Raw genomic sequence first — 18,980 nt, forward strand, 5'->3', positions numbered from 1 at the left:
ACTGGGCAGCAGGGCACAGAGGAGCGAAGGGCACGTAGATAATCGGCGAGTGTAGGTGGAGCTGCAGCCGAAGAGGGGGGGGGGGGGGGGGGGGGGAGGGGAAGGAGGCGACCTACCTAGCAGGATGCGCTCATGTTGGACTCCTTAAGGAGCATAACCATCAAGCTTTACACCACCTCTGAAAGAACAAAATGTCTTGAATCTGCCAATTTTTATATACAGCCTCAAAATGACGGTCCTGCTACCACACCCTCCCTCCATGCACTACACCCAACAGACCCCTCACAAATACTTCACCTGCATGCTCAGATACTGGCTTTGCAGCTATTCTTTTAGCACTCAGACTCAAGTAAAGTAAATCAGTGCAGCCCCATCCCGGAGGTCTAGACAATGATCTTTTAGACTTTATACCCTATTCTAAGCAAATAAGCATAAACAGAAAAAGCAACATGCTTTAGTAGGGTGTGTCGAGTACATGGGCCAGATTTTAATCCTGTCAGAACCTAAACCTCTTACAGGGAGGATTTTTTTATTTTACTGTGAAGCCTATTTTCAGACATAGTATAAGACGGACAGTAACTGGGCCTGAAACCCTCCAAGCACACCTACCCCACCAGTTGACCATGTAGGATGCATAATTTCAAATACCAAATCTATTCCCGAGCAACATAACAAACTAGTGGAAACAACTGGAGATATGCAAGAGCACAGAAGATACACATTTACTCTTGAATGTGTTTTGCCAAAGGGGTACATAAAGGTGACCCTGAATTAAGGCACTGTAGCTACAGCTTGCCAGTTCACCTGCATCAATCCTAATCAACGACCTATAAATCCATACAGTTTATGACAGTTACACCAAGGCAGATTATGATGCATAGTATATGCATTAATTAAAATGTCTTTGAACCCATGCAAACTTTTGAAAGCAGAAAGCAAGTTATGATCCCAGGCGGGAGATTCAGGGGAGGACAATTTTACCTTCACTAGGCACATCGTCCAAGTCAAATTCCAGGCTCTCTCGGTCACAGGGTAAGTAGGCATGAGACGAGAAGGAATCCCATGGTTTCACATCCATGAATGTACGTTGGCGCTTCTGTTGTGTGGTCTGCTGGTTGTACTCCATAAGGATAGCCTGCATCAGTGACACGACCGGATCATCCAACCACGGTCCAGTGACAAGAGATTGAGATGAAGCAGGAGGCTGGGCAGGAAGAGACGAGCCCTAGAAAGGATCCAAACAAAGAATTCATTCACATTTGTCATTAATATTTTCATCCAGGTTACTGCAAGGAAGCATAGATGCCGGTCATGAAATCTTACTGGAAGAGCCAATTCGTGATAGATAGCCTGGAGGGAGAACAAAAATAGTCAAGTCACAAGATTGTAAGAATGGTTATTTTGCCATTCTCCCAACCACCAACACGAATACAGTGCTTTCATAACAGCCAGTTTCTAGATCTCACTGCCCTTTGGATTAGCCAGATGAGTGGCATTAGTGCCACTATCATGCTCAATTAAAACTGGTGTGGTCTCATTCTCAACTTGAAGCCTCACTGGGCAATCAATACTAGAGCCCCTGCAATGGGGAGCCTACTTTTGGCACAGAGGTGGGGGGGGCGGCTGTAAATGGAAGTGTCGCGGGGCTAATGGTCCAGCTATTTAACTTAGTCAGTGGGAAGTCAAAATGCACGGATTGGAGTCCACCCACCTCCGTTTCAGCCTCCAGCAGAACTTCTAGGCACTTAGTCTACCCATCAGAACACTATGTGCCAGGTCGCCTCGACTGATCAATTTATACATAGAGGTTCTTAAGAGTCAAATGGGCATACCACCCCACAATGGTCAGTATATATATATAGATGGTAGTAGAGGACATTAAAAAATTACACTACCGTACTAAACACAAAAAACTACATAAAAGTTACCAGGAAATTAAGTACTGTGAGTTGGTGAAAAAACTTGAATCTAATCATGAGATATTGGTTACGAAATCGGACAAAGGAGGCAACGTTGTGCTTTGGCCACAAAAGGACTATAAAATAGAAGCGCAAAGACATCTGGATGATGAAACATGCTATGGAAAAGTTGATATCAAAACATAACACAGCAAGGAATGGGTTAAAAAGTAAATTGCTACAATGGAAAAGAGATGGATGCATCTCTGCGGATTAATTTGATTTTCTATTTGTGGAACACCCAATTCTACCAAGATTATACTTCATTCCCAAAGTTCATAAACTTACTAAACCAGTGCCAGGAAGACCTATTATTGCAGCTATTGGTAGTATGGGAGAACACATCACGCAGTATGTGGATTTCTTCCTACAAGATCTAGTTAAAGAACTTCCAACGTACATTAGAGACACTGGGGATCTATTAAATAAGCTGACAAACATCCAATGGGCAGAAGATTTATTGCTCATTTCGTTGGATATAGAGTCGCTCTATACCAGTATCGAACACAGAATAGGCCTAAACGCCCTAGCACACTTTCTGGGAAAAAGACCATTAGAAATGTATAATCACAACAAAATGTTGGTAGATCTTGCTTCTTGGTGTTTGTTTAACAACTTTTTTGTATTTGGTAATGAAGTGTTTATACAGAAGAGAGGCGTAGCTATGGGGGCCTGTTTTTCCCCCAGCTATGCATGCTTGCATGTAGGTTGGTGGGAAGAGCAGGTCCTCAAATGCTTATTCCAAGATGAATACCGTACCCATGTGATTCAGTGGTGGCGGTATATTGATGATGTTTTTATTATTTGGAAAGGGGATGAAAAAAGCGCAAAGGATTTTATTGACAAAATTAACTGTAACAGCTATAATCTTAAGTTTACATCACATTTGAGCAAGACGCAAATTGATTTCTTAGATGTAAAAATCTACGTCAAAAATAACCAGCTGGCCACTTCCCTACATAGGAAAACAACAGCAGGGAACACCACTTTACACGCCAGCAGCGCACATCCACACCACACCATCAAAAGCATACCCCTAGGTGAGCTTACACGCCTAAAACGTATCTGTAGCACTCCTGAAGATTACGAAACATGTAAACAAGAAGCATTAATCAGATTCCGCATGAGAGGATAGAATGATAAAATCCTCAATGAAGCAGTTGGTAAAGTAGAAACAATACCTAGAATAACACTTCTATCCCCTAAAGACCAACTGGTGGCCAATGACACCGTGAATAACGCTCCAAGACTGATTACAACGTATAACAGACAAGAAAGACAGATCAGGTCAATTGTCAAACTAAACTGGCAAATCGTTCTGACTGATGGGGTTCTAGCCCCCAGGTTACCTTCACGACCTACGATCACTCATAGGAAGGGCCCTTCCATGAAAACTCAGATCACGAAACCATTTCCAGAACTTGCGGTTGCAAAGCATTGGTTACAACCCAAGCAAGGGTTTGTTAAGTGTTCTTCGTGTAGAGCATGTAGATTTGGAGTGAATACCGACACATACTCTACTCCTTTTAGCCCCCACACTACTAAAATTTTGGGTAGATTCAACTGCAAGACAGTTTGCAGTGTATGTTCTGACATGCACCTGTGGTCTCAGATATGTGGGAAATACGAAGCTGCAGGTGCACGTCAGAATCCTACAACACCTACGTGCCATAGTCAACAACGATTCATCTTACCCAGTGGCTAGGCATTTTAAGTTGGTGCACAACATATTTAAACTGTCTAAAATATTTTGTAGTGGCGAATGTACCCAAGTCACGACGGGGAGGCAATAGGGAGAAGAGATTAAGACAACTGGAATCTAAAATGATTATAGAATTTGACAGTAAGACTCCCAATGGATTAAACAATACAGATGAAATGTACCACTTTCGGTAACTAACATTGGGTCTTACGATAGCTACACGTGTCTTGACAACTGATTTTAAGCACACAGTGAGTTGTTCAGGCCCTTATTTACTTATCTATCTATTTAAGGACTGAGTTATCAAAGTGTGTACAATGTCGATATTTATCTTCTTTATCCTTTAGACAATGTACAGTTCTTTCAATATAGCCAAATGTGATTGTTTTTTCCACTTCGTATGTATTATTGGAAGCATCAACTGGTTTTGGTCAGATTTTAGCCCGGTTTTTAACTTTGTTAAATGTGGGGTTTTTAACTGTCTTTTACCTTGATGTTTTTTAGGGTTGCTTACACATATTATTGATTATGTATTTTGCACATTCCTATTTTGCACTAGCACTTTATGATGATCCACTTTGGATCAGTTTATTAGCACTCTTTATCCGTATAAGTGACACTGCTACGATTGATCTGTTGACAGATAAACTAAATGGGCAACGAATATACAGCATTGAAGCAGTTATGTAAAACATGGAGTCATGAGGATATTTTCAAATTTGAAACTTAGTTCTAACCAATTGAATTGTTGCATTGATTTAACAAATTTTTTGGTTTTAAATCACGATATATACAATTATTACTAAACGTTTTTTTATATAGACATTTTATAAAAACTATTAATATAATTTATAGGTTTTAGAACTATTTATATACATTATTAGTACTGTACAATTGTGTTATATAATGAATTGACTCCAGAATTAGCATTCAAGCATTTAAGCAGTCCATGTTAGAAAACAGACTAAAGACAACAGTTACGTTTTGCAGTGTGTCTTCTATGTTTACACGTCATGTGATGTCAGCACTCTAATCACTGTGAAGTATTTAAAAATAATGATGAGCATGCTTCAAACTGACTTGTGAGCAAGGGCTTTCGTAGCCCGAAACGCGTCAGGTTCGAGGTTTAAGAACAATAAACTCCATCTAACCTAATTTCGCTGGGTCCGCGTCTCTGTTCGCCATTGCCGTGGAGGTGCAGGGATACTATCGCATATATATATATATATATATATATATATATATAAAAAAAATAAAAAAATAGAAAATCCCCTTTTCACCCTGTTCCTACAGTGCTAGCTGTGACACCTGTAAGTGGACTTTGTACTAGATCTGTGAACCAGTCAAAGGACCTCAATTAATGGGAATTAGCATACCCTCGCCTTTTTCTTAAAGCACTCCAAGCTCTGCCTATGCAATTACCATCTGTGGTTCAGAGGGGAACAGATGGCTCTTCAAAAGAGAATAGGAGCTGGAGTCTTGGAGGGTGAGAAGGGGTGGTTAATGAGAGAACTACTCAAGTTAAACTGGCACCATTTGTGTAAAACCTATGGTGCTCAGCGAATTTCAGTGATCAAAACGGTTAGTGAAAGTGGCTTGGGCATTCGAGCCTTTCAAGAGTTAAGGAAAAATTAAAATTAAGTAGTCCATGCAAAGCCAAGGATGCTGCAATAAATTTGAATTACCAGAAGAATTTGCTTCAGGGACGACTATGCTCATGGGCAAAAGTGGCGTTACCCCGCCACCCTCTGGGAAGCGGCAAGAACAGTTTGGGAAAAAAAAAAAAAAAAAAAAAAAAGCAGTTTAAGAGAAAATTACTGCTTTGAGGCAGTGTGCTGAATCTCCTGGATGAATTCTAACTTTGATGTCCTACTACACAAGCACCAGGTGTGTGAGGTTTTCATCGACCTGCAAGCACAAGCTACAGCAGCAACACTAGGGAGTGCTGGATTAGAATGCACTTCATTTAGTTGCTTTTGGAGGGCATGAACAGTGGCCCTGGGAGGGGCTACAAAACTCCATGCACTTAAAAAGGTGGATGCGGAGAAGGAGGGTGGCAACAATGTTGATTATCACAGAGGGGCAGGCTGTAGGAGGGGGGGTGCTGCTCTCCTGGCATCAATGCATGGTTGGTACAGTATTTGGTTTCACCTTGACAACATCAGAGATGAGCACACACAGTGTTTGAATCTTTCCATGAGAGGCCCAAGAGAAGTAAGGAACCAGCTGCAAACAATTAAACCAGCTGACTAAGTGTGCAGTTAAGCCACTGCACCAGAAGCATCACCCCATCTCCCCCTCCCCCCACTTTAGCAGTGACAGAGGGGTTCTTAATGCCTCCGTCTGCAGTTTGGCAGAGAAAGACTCATAATGAACTTGGATGGAAGAGGAAAAGGTGTCCCTTCCTGCACAAAAATAATTCTGCCAACAATGCAGGAATGCACTGTCTCGTAGATATTGTGCATTTCTGCCCTTTCGATTTAGCATAGGCCAGTGCAGCAAAAAGACTTGCAGCGCTTCCCTAAGCAAAATCTTTGTAAATTAGGCCCTTAGGTCAAGAAAGTGAGAGAACACTTCAAGAAACTCATTGGAATTTAAAGTAAGGGTTACACCCCCCCCCCCCAAACCCACTTTTAAAGTCACCACGTTATCTTCCTTCACGAAAGGAGCCAGACACTGCAAGACCATCCAACTTCCTAGCTCAAGACACCAGTTAGCATTTCTTCTCCTGGTATGCTCACTGTATTAATAATGCACTTACCTATAACCAGTGGCATCATAGTTCAACATACTGTTATTGTGCATGGTGTATGAATATCAGCAGTTCAGTGTGCACTGTGACTGCATAGTCCACATGCATGAGAAAAAACAATGAGGCAAATTAATCAGAACTATCAAATACACAGCCTCTTTAAAAAAAAAAATCAGAAACTTAATACAAGGTATGATTGGTTAGAAATATAGACTGTTTGTTCTGACTGCAGAAGGAGCTCATGGACTTCTTAAGCAGTAAGCAGCATAACCAAACTTAACCCACCACTGCCCTTTAATACTAAACTCACCTTGGCAAGCTGTGGTGCTGCTTCCTCTGCCCTGCTGATCAACCTTCTGAAAAATAGAAGGAGTGTCTCAATTGGAATTCAGAAGCCTTTACAACTAGCATCATTTTACTTCCTACACATTACTCACAGGCTCTAGAGTGGCTCATAGTGGACACCAATGCCCCCAAACAGGGATAATTACTCGCGACAACTGGCAGAAGAATGCTTTACCAGATCATCTTACAAGCTGTGATCAGACTGCTGTACATCTAATTTAGTGTGCCAGTTAATTGGAACAGCTACAGCAGTATCTGAACTATGCACCCTCATTGAGCAGATCTTTTACCCTTCATTTGCAGCGCTTCCCACCAGGATGCTCTCCAGCAGGAGCAGGCACATTGTTGGGCTGCACGCAGTGTGCAACTTACTGAAGATGGTGGACTCTCACAGTACTGCTCCTCGACATCAAGGATGAAATCAGGTTCCGTGTGTTGGATCAGGAACCTACACCTGGGAGTGGACAGAAACAGGTTGAGCAAAGGATCTGCATACAGTGAAGCTGCAGCATTGATGGGATAGGTTTTCAATAGCATGGACAACTAGCGGTTGATCAGTATAGCAAGTCACCACTTAAGGTGTGAAAGGGGAATAACGGTCAAATTTCGGTGGGAGCAGAGTTACAATGAACACCAGGATCATTTTCATGGAAGCCTGAGGTTCTACAAGAATGAACGACTGGTGTCTAGCAAACCAGTAGTCTATAAACCTGCTAGCCTAGAATGTTTCGACCCGACTAAAAACCAGCCAATCCATTACGTTCAGATTAGCCTCACCCGCAGCAATTCTAAACCATCCCACAGCTCTCCAGGAATCATACCCTCAGCTATTCTTTGAATCTAGTCATACTCCTCATCACTTTAATGATGTGAAAATTACCCTATCAGCCCCCTGTCCAGTTCAAAGCTGAATAGCCAAGGTCCCCTGGCTGGTTCTCCAGCCATCCCCCTTTCATCCCTGTACAAGCTGCAGACCAATTAACCAGAGATAAATCAGGTAGTCACAGACCCATTGAGACATGCATATGCTGCATAAGTGGACGTTCGGGGGGGGGGTCCAAGTAGGGGTATTTGCTGAAACCAGACTCCATGACTTCCATCTCTACTGCTGTCAGGCATTTTCATTTCTAAAACTAGACAAATAGTAAATCAGGCAGTATTTGAAATGGGGGAATTGAGGGGTGTAAATTGGGAGATCACCTGGACCATCGCCAGCTTTTTTCACAGAAAAGTCTATTATTGGGAATTGGCATTTAATACTTTGAACAGCAAACTAAACCAAAAAGAATATACAAGTTTGAGCCATCTAAACTATTCCTAAATTTGGGCCAATTTGTCCTGTTAATGATCGGATTCTATATAAGATTCAATTCAAGTACAGACCCTGACCCACTCCTGAATCTGCGAATGAACAAAATACTGCTCTCCAACCGAGCAAGGGGGCAATACCAGGCAGGAAAAAAAGCCACTGCAGGACCTGGAGCTTTACTCTCAAAGCAGGACTCACCACAAAATGGCTAAATAAGCAGAGGTGTAGCCTGTGAGAAGTTGCCCAGGTATATGCTGTCCTCTAGTTTTAGTGGGCACCTTGCCCCAGTCCAAACAACCCTTATTGAGGATTAGGTTTAAGACAACCTTTATTGAAAGCTATCCTATTGGTAGCTATGGAGAGCAGCCTTCAGGCTAAGTCTCGTAGGAATGTGAAGCAGATTGAATGACCAAATGAAAACTAGTACCACACAAGAATGAATATATATATATATATATATATATATATATATATATATATATATATATATATATATATATATTCACAGAAAAAACCATAGGTTTCAGGCACGTTATAGTTAGGAATTAGCATTTAAAAAACCTCAGAAATTCACTGAAAAAACCATAGGTTTCAGGGGTGTTATAGTTAGCTGGACTTTTCACTTGTACAAAACCATTGAAATTCCCCCGTTATAGTTAGTTCAGCTAACTATAACTCGCGCGCCCGCAATGCACTGCTGATGACGTCACATATTACATCACTCATGACATCACTGATGACATCTCAAATGACATCACTGATGACATCACTGATGACATCATCCAGCGAATGTGTGTTTTTCTGAAAATTAAATATGTTTTATATATGTATATCTCAAGGTCGATGGAAGAATACATGGGTATATAAGTGTCTAAATGGATGATTTGTTTTTGAAAAATTTAATGTGTAACTGACTGATTAAGTGTATCATAGTGAACACATGGCTTAGTGAGTAATGTTTAAATATGTAAATATCTGTATCAGTCTCTCACTTTGTGTATAAGTGGCTGCATGGGTTGGTGAGTAGCTACATGGGTGTCTATATAGGTTATTAGTTGGTTTTTTGAGTATCAGTCTGAGTGTCTGCATGGTTCGGTGGGGGGTATTACGTAGTGCATAGGTGCATGAATGAGTGACTCACTGTCTGTATGTGTTGAACACAGCATGTGTGCAGGACTGTATGGGTGGATGAGTGATATATGGGTGTGTTAGTGAGTGAATGACTGTCTCAATAGTGTCTTTATGAGTAACTACATATGTTTTAAACTAGTATATGTGACTATTGGTGAGTATATGTGAGAGTGAGAGATTGAAAGAGTTCCTGTATGAATAAGTATGTGTTTCTATAAGTGATTGTTTAAAAGACTAAGTATGTGTAAGTTTCCGTAGAAGTAAGTATGGTGGTGTGTGTATAACTGTATATGCAAGTAAATGTATGTTTGATTCTTTATTAGCATGAGTGACTATGTGTGTGAGTAACTCTATGGATGAGTGGCATTGTGTAACAGGATGTATAGGTGTATGAGTACATATGATGAGTGAGTACATGTATGAGTGACTGTATAGGACTGTTGGTGAATGAGTGGATGTGTATGTGGATCTTAGAATTACTGAAGAGGTTGTTGTAACTGGTATTGGTATGTCCATTGTTTTGAAAATTTTAGTCTATTTTTGAATGTGTGTATCAAAGGTTATATTAGGGTGAGAGGAGGTCTGCCACTCTATCACAAGGATGATGTCATCAGTGATGTCTTCAGTGATGTCATTTGAGATGTCATCAGTGATGTCATGAGTGATGTAATATGTGACGTCATCAGCAGTGCATTGCGGGCGCGCGAGTTATAGTTAGCTGAACTAACTATAACGGGGGAATTTCAATGGTTTTGAACAAGTGAAAAGTCCAGCTAACTATAACACCCCTGAAACCTATGGTTTTTTCAGTGAATTTCTGAGGTTTTTTAAATGCTAATTCCTAACTATAACGTGCCTGAAACCTATGGTTTTTTCTGTGAATTTCAAAGGTTTTTTAAATGTTAATTTCTAACTATGCCTACAGAGATAGGACATGTGAAGAAAGAAGAAAAAATGCACAGAAAGAAACAAAAGAAGTGCAGAAAGAAGCAACAGAAGTCCTCAAATACGAAGATAAGTGCAGGAAGAAGGATAACGTGCAGAAAGAACAAAAAGAAGAGCAGAAAGAAGCCTTGTTGCAAAATCATCCTGTACCCTCAACTTTTTCAGACGGATACTGGTGGTAACTGAGTCTGACTAACCAGTCCTAGAGCCAGTGCTATGTTAAAAGACACTTAGAATACAGTGAAAACACCTACATACACTAGGGAACATTATGCGTTGGGGTCCCCCTGTGATTAGCATGACCTCCTCTGTAAGCCCATAGTGTATAATAGGGCATGGGGATTAAAACTACCTCTTAAAACAGGCCACAGGGCGTTTTTGCACACGTTAACTCAGGCCCCGTCCCCTCCCTTCACCACTGTGTAAACACGCCCTGTGTCCATTTTTAGTTGGGAGATTAAGTTCATTTGAATCCTGAGGGTCCCTAGGGTCCAACTAGCCCACTAGGTACCTCCAGTAAGTGCCACAGAGCTGCGTTGCAGAGAGGTGTAAAAAGTGGCACGGCCTGGACCACCTCTCTGCAATGCAGCTCAGTGGCGCTTACTGGAAGCACTTGGTGGGCTAGTTAGCCCCCAGGGGCCCTCAGTATTGAAGGGAAATTATATCCCCAATTTAAAACATGCCATAGTGCGTGTTTGCACACGTCACCTCAGGCCCCGTCCCCTCCCTTCACCACTGTGTAAACGCACCCTGTGGCTGTTCTAAGTTGAGAGATTAAGTCCCCCTGAATCCTAAGGGTCCCTAGGGTCAAACTAGACCACTAGGTACCTCCAGTAAGCGCCACAGAGCTGCGTTGCAGAGAGGTGTAAAAAGGGGCTTGGCCTCAGAACACCTGGCTGCAGCGCAGCTCCCTGGCGCATACTGGAGATGCCTGTTGGGGGCGCGTTTGCAGAGTGCTGCACGGAGGGGGCATGGCCTCCGGCACGATGCCAGTCTTTTATTTATTTTAGTTTTTTAAGAAGGGGGGCTGTTTGGTTCCCCTTCTTATTCTAATTTATTGGCCCTGATGACCCCATCCCCCAGGGCCAGTCTCCTAATTATATTTTTTTGACCCCAATCCCCAGGGCCGGCCACTGTTTATTATTTTTAAAAAATATATATTTATAGACACACCTAGGACATGCTGGACAAATCGTACGTACCTATCACCATGACGATTTGCGTGATATTCATTAAAAGGCGACTATGCATGCAATGAATCCACGTGGAATGTATTTACACCACTAGTGAAGCTCTGACATGTCTGATGCCCTACCGTGCCTAATCCTGGTAGACACCCTTGTCGTTTATTTATACAAACATGGGTAGCTATTGACGGGCACATTTAATACACATGCACACCAAGCCATTCAAAGGGGATTCGACAAAAATTCGACCAAAACTATGCAAGAAACCCCCCTCACGGTTAATAAAGCACACATCCACTGCCGGATGTGTAATACTTTTTATTTTACTCTGGAAAGGGGACGAACATCACTTGAGAGTCACAGCGTGCTCCTGACAGAGCCCAATGCTGTGTTACACCCACCATTGCCTGCAGAGTGCCACACACCTCTGTGTTGTATTCCACTAGCTAGTGCATATGCTATGACACTCTCTAGCCCATGTGCACTGTAACACCACCCCGTGAATATGTCATGCCACACTTGTCTTCGCACGGGTTATATTGCCCCATCTAATGTGCCTTTCTCGATGCCTATGTTATAACGCACAGTGCTATGCCATACATATTACAATCTGGGATCCATATCTTTGTCACAGTGCATATGCAACGTTACACTCCCCAGCACATATTTTATATTACAACTTTAGAGACTAGTTAGGTTACACAACACTGCCCTGTGCATATTACACTCCAAGGCGCATATCGCATAGCACGCGCTAGTGCCTGTGCTATCTCGCGCTCTCCAATGAATCTGTCATTGCGCACAATGTATTGCATATTATATTTCACGCCCGGTTCATCTTATATCACACTTTTTGGTGCATAGTTTATACCATACACTATATCTAGTCTTCATTTTCAATCGTGCTCTCAGGACTATGTTCTATATAACACTGTGTTCACCTACCCTTTTCACGGGCATTACATTTTGCGATAGGGGGTGGAGGGTCAGGGGGTGTTTCTGCCAAGTGAGCCCGGAGTCAGTCACAAACGTCCTCTTCTTCCTGAATAAAAGTGAGATTATGCTGCATACTTGTTCATATTTTAAGTAGTTCGCACAGACACAATGTTTTAAAAACAATAAAGTTCCTAATACCCGCCTTCTCTGAACAGTTAGCTTGCTGCCCCATCCCCTTCCTCCCTATCCTCTGTTGTGTGAATCCATGGACTAGCCTCCTCCCTCCTGCCATGCATGGTCTGATGTGCTGCCACTGCCCTCAATTTAGTATGATGTACCAGTCCACTCCTCCTGCCCTCCATTGCCCAATTCTATGCCCCATCATTGACCTCCTGCTTAAACTCTGTGCTTAGCTTGCTGCCCCTATTCTCCTTCCCCCTGCCCTCCGATGTCTTTGTGCATGCCCCTGCTCCATCCTTTTTGCCCACCATGTCCCATGGACCTGCCACTCCTATCTACTCTGAGTGTTCTGTTGAGCTGCCACTCCCCTCCCACCTGCCTAGCATTGTCAGATGACTGTAACCTGTCCCTGCCACCTCCACCCTGCCTGTCCACATGCCATGCCCCTATCCTCTTCCTCCTGTCCTACATGGTCCATTGTACTGCCACACCCTTCTGCCCTCCCTGGTCTGTTGTGCTGCAACTGCTCCTCCTGCCTGCCCCGTGTGGTCTGTTGTGGGGTCCCTTCCCCTGAACTTTGTCTGTGCACAGGTCCTGACCCTCCCTTCGATCCTCCATTGTCCTTTGTGCATGCCCCTCCACCCTCCTTCTTGCCCATCATAGCCATTGTGCTGCCACTAACCCTCCCACTTGCCATGCATGGTCTTCTGTGCTGCCATGGCCCCTCCCACCTTCCCTGTGTGGTCAGTTAGCTGCCCCTGACCCCCTCCCACCTTCCCTCCATGGTCTGTGTGTATGCCATCACAGTCTCACTGTTGCTCTTCATGGTGTGTCTTGCTTCTAGTGCCCATCCTGCCTGACCTCCATGGCTATCTTGCTGCTCCTGCCCTGCCCCCTTGCCCCCAGCCCTACTCCCTCCCTCCTGGCTTGTCTGTTCCATTGTAATGCCCCTGATCCGTCCCTCCTGCCCTTTATGGTCTGTTATGCTGCAGCTTTCTCTCCTGTCTGTCCATTATGGTCAGCTAGCTACCATTGCCTCTTGCCCCTCTGTTCTCTGTTGTCCATGTGCATGGTCCTGTCCCCTCCCTCTTGCTTTCTATGGATTGTTGTGCTGCACTCCCGTCCTGCATGCCCTGTGTGGTGTATTGTGCTGCTGCAAACCCTGATGCCTGCCCTGCAGGGTCAGTTTGGTGCACCTCTCCATGTCCCTCCTGTCCTCTGTTATCCAAGTCCATGTCCCTATCCCATTTCCTTCCATGATCCAATATACCATACTTGCGAACATTTTGAACTTGGTAAGAGGGAGATTTTGAAAAAAAAAATGGGGTATTGATTTTCCCCTTTGAGTTACATTGAAAAAGAGGATATTGTAGACAGGAGACAGATCAAATAAAGCCCATTTGAGCTTAAAAACATTGGACGTTTCATGGCTGAATCGGGTCTGTTGGCATGTATGGTTGTACTACCATTGCCTCTTCCTTCTGCCCACAATGGTCTATTACATTGCCACAGCCTTGAAGGAGGGTAGATTTTGTATCACAGGGGGCCCCTGGCCCGTTCTGTCCACACCTGAAGTATGAGACCCTTGTCCTTGCCCTGCCAGCTGCATTTGTAGGCCGTATTAAATTGACCAGCGGGTCCTGTGTTGCTATATAATTATCCTGAGACATCCTTACCACTCAGCCAGCATAAAACCCCTGTGTAGGCCCTTCTGTTCAATATGTAGGCCTCTTTGTTAAATTGACCATAGCTCTGCAATTTTAGTGTATAGCAGTCTGAAGGCAGGTCTGCAAGGCCTTCTGATCCAAACTAGTAGCCCCCACCCTACCCGAGTGCTCCGTGCTCGGTATCAAAGTTCAACATCCCCCTGAAGCTGTCGACATACAGTAGGCTGCATCCTGGACTGGTACTTGCTTCCTGGGCAGGTTTCCCGCTTTTAAGGAAGTGGCAACCGCAGAGCGTCAAGTTAGGAGAACTGAGGAGATTTTATACATGAATATATTGAATTCCCGTACAATACCCATTATTTTCTGCTTGCTCTATGGAACTTACGATAAGCGATTGGCCTGAGAGACTGACCTTTTCACCCAGTCCATTGTCAGCATTAAGTGGGTAAATGACGAAATGTCTGGTAAAATCTGCAGACGAAGCTTTTGGGTAGCATACGTAGGTAGATGTAGCGTGCAAAGGAGCCCACAAAATGATATAAAAAGGGAGCACCCACAGATATCGACGGACTACCTCGCCGTCTGTATGTAGGTTAACAGGCAGTGCAGGTTTTCCCCAAGAGCTGGGAGCTCTTGTCTTCCTTTGCTTAAAATGTCTTGCTCTGCTTTGCTTGAAGTATCTTATTCTATTTTACCTATATGAAATGTCATGTTATGTTTAACCATTGTTCTCTTTACTTTTGCATTTAAAAGATTTTGTATTGTAATTGCAGGAATGCTTGCTCTAAGAGTAAACGTGAGTGTTCCTAGGTAACATTTTCCTTGGTGTAACTTGTTTCTCATGATGCATTTATAGATGTGTTTTCTCTCTCTCTCTGTCAGTACATTAATTGAGATACAGAGAATATCATGACAGCTGTATGATTATCTGGATTCTGTATTTTGTACTTTATGTCTCTATTCTGCGGTTTCTTTGAAGTTGCATCTTCTCATTAAACTGCCATTGTATTCTGCCTCCAATTCCATGTCTCATATGTCTGTTTTCTTCATTTTTGGAGCAAGCGTTCCTAGGCACCCCGGCTCAAATTAAGGTGCCCCTTTTGTCCCTGACTCACTCTCCTGCTCAGTTCTGTGGTGGCTCCTGGGGACCGCCCCTAGCTTCCTTGACCCGTAATAGATCTTCCCTCCAACAGCCTCTCTTGCAAGTCCTGTATTGTTGGTTTGTTGCCCCTGCCCCCCTTTCCACTGCCCTCCATAGTCTGTTGTGCTTCCATGGCCCTTCCTGCCTGCTCAGTGTGGTTAAATTGTTGCCTTTGCACCCTCCTACCTGCCTTCAATTTTCAGAGTCCGTGCCCCTGGCCTCTGCCTCTCAACAGTATCCTAATGAACAACTAGATTGCTAACATTCTATATTTATTACAAAAGTGTGGAACGCCTGACATCATCTTGATGTAATCAAAACTGTAATACCTAGAGCATTTCCTTTAGAAATTACATATATGAGAGGGTCTTATTGGCATCAAAATTTCTGGTTAGTGCTCTAAAAGACTAAAATAAGGACATATTTTCTGAGTTTTCAAATAGCGACAAAGCACTTTTAAATTATTTGTTATCTTTATGTTTTTTTATCCAGTTGACCACTTGATTAAATGTTGCACTTAGGGGAGAGGATGTGGTGTTACTTCCAGAACTGCAGACTTTGCAACTGGGGAACCAGGTTGAAGTTTCTGCTTCAGCTCGACATTCTGTGATTCTGGTCAAATCACTTAGTCTCCCCATGTCTACAACCAAAATGAATTTGTTCTTGTGTGATGTAACCAATGCTCATGTAAAGCACTCCAATACCTGACAAGTCTGCACTATATAACACTGCAAAAACACAAAATAATAAGTGTTTTGCACACTTCTGTCATTGGGCTATATTTGGGCTACATCTGGTTGATTTTGGGCTACATTTGGGCTCTTGTCTCCGGTGGCCATCTTGGGAGATTTATTTGTTATGAAGTTTCCTAATTTCCTCATGTACTGCAGTCTCCTCAGTAGGAAATGCTTTCAGTTTTTTACTTTGATTCCATCATGAAGGTATTCAGATATGTCACACATTTGCCATAAATTCTGAATGTTAGCACTCTAGTTGCTCATTAGATCACTGTAGTAAAACTACTCCACCATGGAAGTCTGCTCCTGGTATTAAAAGTGCATGTTTCAGTCTGCATGTCAGAATTTTTTAATGAAATAGAAGAGGATTTGAGAAGTCACTCAAAATGTGCCCTCATTTTCTTTCTTCAGCATTAATCATAATTTCTATGGCAAAATGAACCTCCTCATTGTGTTCCTTTTTAAATTAAATGTTTTAAGTGTTACCAGTTTATTCCAATCAAGATGGCATCAGGTGTGCCATACTTTTGTCATAATGAAGACAGTAAGCGCTCTAGTTGTTTTTAAGAACATTCTGGGACATTCTGTCATTGGGCTATACTTGGGCTACATCTGGGTGATATTTGGGCTACATTTGGGCTCTTTTGTCTCTGGTGGCCATCTTGGGAGACTTATTTGTTATGAAGTTTCCTAATTTCCTCATTTACTGCAGTCTCCTCAGTAGGAAATACTTTCAGTTTTTTACTTTGATTCCATCAAGAAGGCATTCAGATGTGTCACACATTTGCCATAAATTCAGAATGTTAGCACTCTTTTTGCTCATTAGATCACTGTAGTAAAGCTACTGCTCACCAGGGAAAACTGCTGCTGGTATTGAAAGTGCATGTTTCAGTCTGCATGTCAGAATTTTTTAATGAAATAGAAGAGGATTTGAGAAGTCACTCAAAATGTGCCCTAATTTTTCTTTCTGCAGCACTAATCATACTTTTTATGGAAAAATGAACCCCCTCATTTTGTTCCTTTTTAAATTAAATGTTTTAAGAGTTACCACTTTAATCCAAGCAAGATGGCTTCAGGTGTGCCATACGTTTATCATAAGTAGGACTGTTAGCGCTCTAGTAGTTCTTTGGAACACTCTGGGAAGCTGCAGTATAACACAAAGGAATCAACTGACAGTCTCTGCCCTTGTTGGATGTACATGTTTTACTGAGAATGTCAGACTTCATTCTCACATGACTGAGAAAGATAATGTGAATTTACAGAAAATAAGCTCTCAGTTTAGCCTATAGATCACCTTCCAAACCTCTGTGGTAAAAGCATGAGAAAATATTTCTCTCAATCATGATATCCCAGCAGAAGGCTTTTTCACATGGTGAAATCACCTTAGAACATACCACAATTCCTAAAATGAGTATGGTACCATCAACAAATGATTTATAATGTAACTAAAGTCTTAAAACCTTCTATTAACTGCAATGCTTTTTAATGAGGTGCTATCATGTATATTGGTCCCAAGATGGCTGCCAACACTTCTTGGATGAAGTGCTGACAGCCAATCAGATCTCAGGATGAGATGTGTGGTTAGGCTCCGCCCACATATATATATGCTTTTAAATGCTATTTACTCAGGAAATACTGAACAGATTTACACCAGACCTGCAAAAGGCACTTCCTTGACCTTATGGCTACCTCTCTGCCAAATTTCAAGTAATTCTGTTCAGCCGTTCGGGCTGTAGCTGTGTCTAAAGGTCCTATGGAAAAATGCATGGGGAAAACGCGTTGTGGGACCCCCTTTTCTCGGCCCCTGCTTGACGAATCCCCCCGAGACTTTCAGGGTAGGAGCGGAGCATAGCGCCCCACCTATTTTGAAAATTTCGCGAGGATTCGTCGACCGGCGCCAAAGTTATTTCAAATAGAATGTTGCAGATTTCCTATGGAAACAGGGTCCTAACTATAACTACCTACTGGCGACCGCCAGTAGGTAATATATATATATATATATATATATATATATATATAAATGAAATATGTATTTATTTGTAAACACTATACTAACCTCTTTATGAGAATAGAGCAAGGCACACAATATTACAGTTCTAAAACAGCAGTAAATCGCACAATATACAATGGGCCCCAGGGGGAGATCAAACCATATATTAAGAAAGTTGTACAAGAACCACGACTTGGCTAGACAGTGCCTAGAGCACGTAGACTCGCTGGGACCCCAAGGAACCACCCAAGGTAGTGACACAGGGGATCCACGGGACGTGTGCAGTGTGAGATCACAGCCACGAGCTCCATACTCTGTCCACCAGCACTTCTAATTCTTTAAGATCTGGCGAGTCCCGGGCTTGCCGAAATTTTTAACTTTATGTTTAACTCTGGCATCTTTCCCGTTAGCTGGAAAGAAACGTCCATCCTTCCCTTATTAAAAAAAGCCCACTTTAGAAGCCACCAACCCAAACAATTATTGGCCTATTGTCAGACTACCAATACCAGCTAAAAAAGTAGATAAAATTATGAATATTCAACTGTCACAATTCATCAGCGAGAACAGCATGCTGGATCACTCCCAGTTCAGATTCAGTTAGGGAACATAGCATGGAAACGGCACTTAAGGCCACCGAAGATATTAGAGCGGCGATGGATGGAGGAGGCACAGCTGCTCTTGTGCTCCGATCTATTTGCCGCTTTTGATACGGTTGATAATGTTCTTTTGCAACATCGGTTGGAGAAATTGGGAGTGGGTGAAGCTGCCCTGGCACTGCTGTCCTTCCTAAAGGATCAGAGATCAACAGTGTCACTTGACGTATTCGACTTGGTTCCCTACATTCTGCCGTGTGGAGTCCCTCAGGGCAGTTCATTAAGCCCCTCTTTGTTCAACATCTACATCTCCGAACTGGCCCCACTGATCCGGGAATTCTGATTTAGTTTGACGTCATACGCCGATGACACCCAGATTGTGGTAGCTGCATATAAATATCAAACCT

The 18,980-nt window shown here is 42.7% G+C and overlaps 1 protein-coding gene across 1 annotated transcript in view; it reads right to left on the reverse strand.

Annotated features, from left to right (window-relative positions):
- Window positions 1-18,980, reverse strand: part of LOC146812629 (uncharacterized) — a 314,705-nt gene that overhangs the window by 36,520 nt on the left and 259,205 nt on the right. Inside the window, exons 17-18 of the mRNA XM_085615178.1 lie at window positions 6,723-6,768; window positions 982-1,225 (exon numbers count right to left, since the gene is read on the reverse strand). Of these exons, the coding sequence (XP_085471304.1) occupies window positions 982-1,225; window positions 6,723-6,768 (290 nt within the window). The remainder of the gene's footprint in view (window positions 1-981; window positions 1,226-6,722; window positions 6,769-18,980) is intronic.

This window comes from Triturus cristatus, chromosome 7 (genome assembly GCF_964204655.1).
Source record: "Triturus cristatus chromosome 7, aTriCri1.1, whole genome shotgun sequence".
Taxonomy (NCBI): domain Eukaryota; kingdom Metazoa; phylum Chordata; class Amphibia; order Caudata; family Salamandridae; genus Triturus; species Triturus cristatus.